Raw genomic sequence first — 8,572 nt, forward strand, 5'->3', positions numbered from 1 at the left:
AGTTTATGTAGTTTGGCAGCACTGTCCTTAATTACTATGCCAAAAATGAGCTCGATCTGTCAGACAGTTCGTTTACGGCAGCTGTTGAAACCAGTTCACCTCAGTAGTGCGTTGCGAAATGTCTTCGACGGTCGTACGACCGTCCTGGAAGGCTTTGTACCACTCATAAACTTGAGTTTTCGATAAAACTGATTCCCCATAAGCCTTTTGTAGCATTCGCAACGATTCTGCACACGAAATTTCGTTCGAAACACAAAATTTGATGCAAACTCTTTGTTCAATATTTTTTTCCATTGTTTTTTTCGCAACGCCCTACTGAGGTGAACTGGTTTCAACAGCTGCCGTAAACGAACTGTCTGACAGATCGCGCTCATTTTTGGCATAGTAATTAAGGACAGTGCTGCCAAACTACATAAACTTAAAATATCGAAAAATATACAGCGCGCGAATTTTAAATGAGAATTTCCGAAAACTTTTCGGTCTTAATGTACATATATATACCATATATTGCTGAGAAATAAAGTTTTATCATAACCAATAACATATAATTGTCTATTGAAACACATAGTTGTTAGTTGTGCTTATATGTTTGCAGCTCAAATCGCAGAACATTTCTATTATGTTTTGTCTTTCCCTTTTTAGCAATAGCCAGCATGAATTTTTTTCGTTATTAGTTGTGCGGAAAATTTGGCCGCACATTCATACATTGCAAATATATTCACAAATTTCTGTTGTTAGTTATGCGTAACAGAAAAATGAACAAAATAATGTGCGTGTGCTCTGGTTTGCAATATGAGAATAACAGATTTATATAGTGCGAAATGTATGTAAAAGTTATTATTCTGTTCTATTCGAATATGAACTGCATGCATATGAATGCAACATGTTGATTTGCCGAAGCATTTAGTTGTGCCTTAAAATCTGCAGCACACATTTCTATTAAATTATCTTCTCTCCGCTTAGTGTGCGGTAAAGGTGGCTGCACATTCATACGTTGCGCAAGTGTGTTCGATTTTGTTTGAGCACTGCATTGATACGTATGATTTTAAGTACAAACTCTTTTGTTTGAAAAAAATTGGTTTGATGTTATAAGAAGTATGTGTAAAATTGTGTTTATTCCATATTGATAAAATAAATAAATTAATTAATTTAATTTATTTAAGATATTATTTTGTTAAATGTTATATTGTGAATATATTGTTACCTAATGTAATATAGTTATTGTTATTAAAACATTTGATCTGTTTCAATTTATTTTATATAATAACAACATTATAGAAGGGCCGCACACTCTTCCTGATAAGACATGCGTCGTCACTGTTATAATCCGTTATCAATCATTATTCTATACATTATCATGTATATCAAGGTGACGATCAAAACCTTGACGATTCCATTTTAGCATACATTATTTACTCAGTAAATTTTCAAATAGTATAATCTTATCTAATCTGGTCCGATCTAATAAAAACTGCTTGTTCAAAAAATATTTAGTACAGCTGTTTATTGTTAGAAAATTCTATCAAATATGCGTAGTGAAAGTATTCTAAAAAGCACACCGATAAGACCAACAATTCTGTTCGATTAAGATAACTCCCAGTGAAAAATAAATCGATCCATCATCGAAGATATCTTCAAGACATGGATACATACTTGAAGTTCGATCGATCCAAACGTATGACGAGATTAAATTATTGTTATTAGAAAATCCATTGCATATATTATTTTCATTTCAATGAGTAAATATGGTATTAAAAAACATAGTCTATGCATCTTCTTCAACAATAATGCTTACAATAATACATACAAAGACATTTGATAAGTGTGCAATAACATATAATAGTAGAATAAGTTTTGTTGCTATTTGTCTGTCCAATCAGTCCCGAAAAACTTTGCATCAACTTTAGCTCCCTTCTAACACATGAACTAGGATCTACCAAATTTGTGTCTAATTCTTATATTTTCGGTGAGTCACGTAGGATTTCAGAAGTTTATGAAAGTCTTTCCGAAGGTAGTGGGTTATTCTAAATAATAGTCCTTCAAGTCACACTTTATCAAATGCTAGCGCTGAATCTAGAAACAGTTAGACAAATGAAATTTATTTTTAAATGGAATTCTATTTGATAGTCTGTATTATGGTTACCGTTGAACTGGACCGCATTTTAAAACGATTATTTTCATATCGTAACCCAACGTAACCCAATGAGCCATTTACTTTAGTTATGAGTTTTTATTTTAAAACCGTCACCCAAAATATATTTATATGTATTTATATTCTATACCATATATATATAAATAAGTGATTAGTCTATTAGTAAATTGTAATTCGAATTCGTTCAAATACTTAAACACCTACGTTTAAGTCCAGGAAGAACTTTTTTGAAGCGAATACTGCTTAAATGATGAAATGAAATTCATAATATGTTGCGTGTTTAAATACGCACGACAAATCCTGGTCATTAAACACGTTTAAGCAAATAATTTCGCCCAACACAAAATGGCCAAGTGCTGAGGCTGAACAACATGCTCTGCAACTCAAGCCGATACCCTGTATATGAACCTCTAAAAGAGCCAAAAGCACTTCCGACGCTTCTTCCCCGTTATGTGCTATTCATATTCAAAATCATGTCTAAAAGCTTCACTCATCAAAGTGAGTAAATTTAATTTCCGTGACGAAAATAAGTTTTCCGCTCAAACGCACTCAAAAGTGCGTTCGTTTAGTACGCATTTGATGCGTTCGTTCGACTGGCTGAGCTCTACTTATATATATATATATATATATGTGTGTGTGTGTGTGTATGTATGTGTTTCATTGTTTTGTTGTTTCGTTTTTTCTGTTTTTTCTGGTTTTTCTGTTTTGTTTCGCAAGCTGTGATGTATGTAATAATGGCTTCGAGTCAGAGTGTCTATTCCTGAGCTAGTTTATTAATGTGTGTATGTATGTGTATGTGTGTGGATTTTATTAAAAGCTCATTAAACTTACATTTTTTCGTCTAAAAACGTTGTTCTCCTTTTATTTGTTGGTATTTTGCTTTTTTGTGGTAATTTTGCCGCCGAAGTTTTTAACGATGCCAAGAAAAAAACGACACCAGAACTTCACAAATTTGTATGCATGTGAGTGAGCAACACGTGCTGTCATTAGTTTTTGTTGTAATTGTTGCTGTTATTTCGTTGTTGGTGTCGTTAGTGTTTGTTGATGCTGTTGTCATTGGTTGTCAGTATGTTACACTTGTAGATGCCACAAGTTGACGTTTTGGCTATGACAAGAACATAACATAACATAACATAGCATAACATAGCATAACAGTGCTGTTGTGTTTATGATGAGAAATAATTTTTTCCTTGCTCGGACACACCGAAATTATTCAAAACTTCCATTTATGAGCTGCGAAACTTAGCACTGAAACTTTTTGCTCGTCAAAATTTTATCAAAATTTAGTGCAATGCAAGAATAACTGCAAGGATAAGCAGAAACTCAGTAAAAATAATAAAACTGAGCGATTAAATATAATTAGAATTTGAAAAGAATTACATTTATTTCTAAAATATGAAATAAAAATCTTATTTATTTGATATTTTTAACACATTTTCAAATTGTTATTCATTGGCATATATTTTAAACATGTTCAACTGAAAGGAATTAACTGTACCAAAATTATTCATCACTTCCAACCGCTATTCAAAAATGAAAATCTCAATGTTAAGAATAGAAAGCTCATATATATAACCAAATAACTCATCCGTCACTTCTATATGGATGTGTAGGCCTGAAACACTACTATTCACCAGCTAGAAATTACACAAAGCCAGGCTCTGAGAAGACTTTTCAAGGTAACATGGTACATTAGGACGAATGACATCCTCAGGAACATCAAGATTGAATTATAATCAATATAAAAATACATAAAGGATAGAGCACTGAAATTATTTACGCAAACCGACACCGCGTTATCGAATTTCTGAATGGTTACAGGCTCCTTAGGGAGGTATGCAGATCTGAGGTCAGTTATTGCTTAGTCTAATGAATTGATAAACAATAATCCAGTCAAGGGTTTTGAGGTAACCTCGCAGTTAATAGAGAGTAATAGTGCTCAAGTGCACTAACTCAACACCTCAACCTCAACATAATATACAGTTTTTGTTCTTAATATTAAATAATTTTAATAATTTTAATAATTTTAAAATTTTAAAATAATTTTCATTTACTTGAAATAAATTCGATGTAATTAATTAACTAATATATAAAATCGTATATCCGTCTTAGCCTCTACTAAGCATTCACCTCTCTATTTCGTACACTGTTATACCAGTCAGGCAGATCAACCTGTTAGAGTGCCCCACAGGTCCAACACTAGTTGGCAAAAGTAAGTCTTTGCTTTTCGTGGACATGGAAGCAGGCAACATTACTTTTGTTCATTGGTGTTTGACTTTCAATTTTCTACTCAGTCCATAGTAGCACCTATGTGCAAGCGTAACTATTCGCTTGTACTCTGGTTAAAAATATGGTAGATTAAGTGGCTTAGCAACCTCCAAAATATGTTTGCCAATAAAAAAGAAATTTTTTATAAAAAAATACAAAATATTTTATTATAAAACTGTATATAAATGTATAAGTTATTTTTAAACATTATGAAAATGATGTAAAAATATATTTTCATGCCTTAATTATAGTACTCCGCTAAGAACTCTTTATCACTTTTTTCTACCCGATTACATGTGTCCATGAACGTTTGAACCAATTCTTCTGGTGACGGTCCATATGAAGTAGATTCCACTTCACGTCGTGCTCTTTCCATTGCGTTTACAATGACACCATGTCTTTTGCATACGTCAATCAAAATATCACGATTCACCCATTTGAAAATATCATCCGATGTCACTGTTTCAGTTTCACTTTCAATTTCAAACTCTGCATAAAATTTCTTACAATGTTTGCGCATCTCTTCAGTACCAAATTTCGGTATCTGTATCGCTGGTTGTCGCATAAGATGATATGGATCATAATCGTTTGTATATGCTTCATCGCGCAGAACCGCCCAATCTAGTTTCAACATAGTGTCATAAAATCTTTTTGGATGTCCCAAAATCCCATGAACAATATCAATAAAAAAAAGTTGACTGGGTGGTACAAGATATTCCAATTCAAGCTGCAAAATGCGTTTATCATCACCATTGTATTTTTGCTTACCTATCCAAAGGATGGGAGCATCTTGTTTTCTAACGTGCTCAAGTTCCTGTATAAGTCCAGATGCTTGAAAGCGAAAATTCATACGTTTATAATGTTCACCAAACAGTACACACTCCTCTGTTACAGTGAACCTCTGTGCCACTTCAGGTCTTAATCTAAAATGTTCTGAACGAAAAAGGCGTTCCATTTCTGATTCGATATCATCAAATGCTCGTCGATGCATTGCAATCCAAACGACTTGTGTTGCATAGGAAAGTAGAATTTCATGAAATTCTCGTTCCCAACGTGTTTTGGCAATATTCACAATTGGCGTTGAATAGTAATAGGGTTTCACTTCCTCATTTTCACCGCGTAACATTTCAGCATATTCCCGTGCCAACATCATACGATATTGCGACAAATGTGATGCAAATGAATATTTCATGTCCATTGTATGATCGCTTTGTATTTTAGGTGTTAAGCCTGTAGTCTCATCTCGTCGAACAAGCACAAATTCCAACATTTTTAGATAGTATTCAAAATACACAATTAAAGCATGTAAAAAACGATCAAAAGTTTTGGTGTATATATATTCAATCATTTCTTCATTCAACAAAATAGGTGGTGCCAGAAATAAGGCAACATTTTTAATGTCTTGCAAGATTATGACGTTACGGTGCTTCAGCGAAGTACGAGGTGCAAAGTGCAAACGGAATATCATTTCCTCTTCTTGATCTACGGTTCTTCTATAGTCGTAACCACCAGTTCTAACGTACTTTACGCCAGACTGTATGATCTCATAGATAGGATAAAATAGATATTCGATCAGCTCCTCATCAAAATCCCAAAAACCGTACGGATATCGTGGTTTATCATCGTCCTGAAAAATGCGCAACATTTTGCAAGCAGTTCTGAAACGTCTCTCAGCAGAACACTTAAAAAATTAATAAGACTTATAAAAAGTTTAGGAAATAAATTTTGGTATTCAATAATAATGAAAACTATATGGTTTTGAAAAATAAAAATTTTTTCAATTTATATTTTTGATTTCTATCTGAAATATATGAAATTAGCTTACACTCCCAACTTGCTCACATAGTAGACATGGAATTATCAATAGATATTCATCTAAATTTTTATTATATTCTTTAAATTCGATTAACTTAAAAAATACAAAATTCTTTTGTTATAGGAAAAAAAAATTTCAAAATTTGCTGTTTTTATAAAATTTAATTTTATATATATATTCTGTGCCTTTTGGTCTTATAATTTTAGATAAAAAAACAAACAGAAACAATGATCCGCACTTATTATTGGTTGCTTGCTATTGTTGCCTGTATCGCCATCTGTCAAGTGGGATTTCAAGACATTGACAACACAAACCGTGTATTGCCTTTGAGTAATAATCCAGCCCTTGAAATAGTTGAAGATATTGAATTGAATGCCACGAATTGGCAATCAATATTGCAGGATCAATGGCTGGTTGAGTTTTACGCATCCTGGTGTAAGTCCTGTACAAAATTCTCACCTAATTGGGTTAAAGTTAATGCTGTAGCTGCAAATTATGGTGTCAATATAGGACGTATTGATGTAACACTCTCCCCGCTTCTAAGCTATCGTTTTCGGGGAGTTGCACTACCAGCAATATTTCACATTAATCACGGCGAGTTTCGTGAATATTGTGGCAATCTGAAAGATGAATCCGTCATAAATTTTATTAGAAAGGAGATATGGAAACATTATCAGCCCGTTACTAGTTGGAAGTTAACAGGAATGGCTCAACGCATGAAAGCTTATTCATATTTCCTTAAACTATCACAAACATTCAAAACAATTGATAATATATTGCAACAGGAGTTTTACTTTTCTTTCTGGATCACGTATGCAATATTTATAGTTGCTTCTTTTGTTGTAGCTTCAGTGTTAGGCATTGTATGTGGTGCGGTTATAGATGCAATTGAGTATTTCAGAAGAGAAACATTACCAATCTATATACTCCACATGAATCAGAAAAACTATGTAGAAGAAGAAGAGTTTTTCGAAATTGAGGATACAAGTGAAGAATCAGAAGACGAGGAACAACACGACACACAAGAAAGACTTAAGGAAATAGTACAATTGCTGTGTTCCACTGATCATGATGAAAAGCTGAGATTATGGTCGAAACTTTTCCTTGAAAATATTAAGCAAAAAAAACCAATATTTTTTGGCTGAGGTTTCTGCAATTGACGTATTATTCTTATCAGGACGTAACCGCATTTGATTTAATTCTTAAAAATTATTTATAAATGTATTTGAATGTTTTTAATTTTGCATTAATTTCACTTTACATTATAAGATGAACTGTTGAGTTACTGTTACAAGCTAAAAGCCAACAAACACATTTTATAAATAATTACAGTCCTGAATTTACTTTACTACAGAATATAATAAAATGATATACCAAAAGGAATAAAATATATATATATATATATACCATTTGGCAATTACTACTTTTCTCACGTAATGTATATATAGGTACAGAACTTTCACTTATTTTTACTTAATTTACAGACCTGTAGAGAAATATAACGTTTCTTCCTTATTAACATTAATATTAATTAAACATTAATTAACACATTAATGTTGATGTTTCAATTCTAGAAAAATAGAATGATATTATCCCTTCAAAACTGTTTAGTACCGACAACAGTATCGATAACTTGAACGTTTGAAACTTCCATTCCATTTTAGCAATCACACTCATCTGTTAAGTCAACTGTTCCCTGTATTAATCCTGTATTTAGCAATACATCGGGCATGCAGTTTAAGAAGAATGCATTTCTTGATGTAAGGAAAGCGTTTTGTGGGTGCTAGCATTGTCCAAGCTTGTACTGACAACCTGAACTACATGTTAACTGACGATCTTAATTAAATATTCTAAAAACTTTTAGATCATAAAAATTGTCATTTTTATTATTAAAAAAAAGCTGTGTTATAATTCAAATTGTTATATCAAACTGCTTTATAGCTCAAAACCTGGCTTTAAGAAAACTGTTTAAGATTCCATGGTATATTAGATCAACAGATATACATAGAGATCTTAGGATTGATTCAGTGAAAAAATATATCACTAAAGTTGATACGCTAATTAACCCCGCCCTAACAATCCTCAAGTCCACTTCTGGACTCTCAGGAAGATATGCTGATTTAAGGTCCGTCATCAAATAAAAGACAAAGAAATGATATGTTTTTTTTTTTAACCTAGTTAAAGCCTAATGTGGGGTAGAGATAAGCCCCCCAGTCATTATAGAGTAAAAGTGAGTAATAGAACTAACTCAAGAAGAAGAAGAATCAAGAAAATGAATTTAATTATATTTAAGTTGGTACTATACATTACAATTAATTTAAAAATACATATATTAA

At 32.4% G+C, this 8,572-nt stretch overlaps 2 protein-coding genes across 2 annotated transcripts; one reads left to right on the plus strand and one right to left on the minus strand.

The window, feature by feature from the left end:
- Window positions 1-4,619: 4,619 nt before the first annotated feature.
- Window positions 4,620-6,163, minus strand: LOC119662668. The gene has a single exon (XM_038072348.1). It carries the CDS (start codon window positions 6,063-6,065, stop codon window positions 4,662-4,664), a length of 1,404 nt encoding a protein of 467 aa, XP_037928276.1. The 5' UTR covers window positions 6,066-6,163; the 3' UTR covers window positions 4,620-4,661.
- A 300-nt stretch (window positions 6,164-6,463) lies between these two features.
- On the plus strand, window positions 6,464-7,381 carry LOC119688250 (thioredoxin-related transmembrane protein 1-like). The gene has a single exon (XM_038102930.1). It carries the CDS (start codon window positions 6,464-6,466, stop codon window positions 7,379-7,381), a length of 918 nt encoding a protein of 305 aa, XP_037958858.1.
- Window positions 7,382-8,572: the final 1,191 nt, after the last annotated feature.

This window comes from Teleopsis dalmanni, chromosome X, assembly GCF_002237135.1.
Source record: "Teleopsis dalmanni isolate 2A chromosome X, ASM223713v2, whole genome shotgun sequence".
NCBI lineage: Eukaryota > Metazoa > Arthropoda > Insecta > Diptera > Diopsidae > Teleopsis > Teleopsis dalmanni.

Coding starts and splice junctions, on each gene's coding strand:
- LOC119662668 (XM_038072348.1), bottom strand. CDS start 6,065: ATGTTGCGCATTTTTCAGGACGATGATAAACCACGATATCCGTACGGT.
- LOC119688250 (XM_038102930.1), top strand. CDS start 6,464: ATGATCCGCACTTATTATTGGTTGCTTGCTATTGTTGCCTGTATCGCC.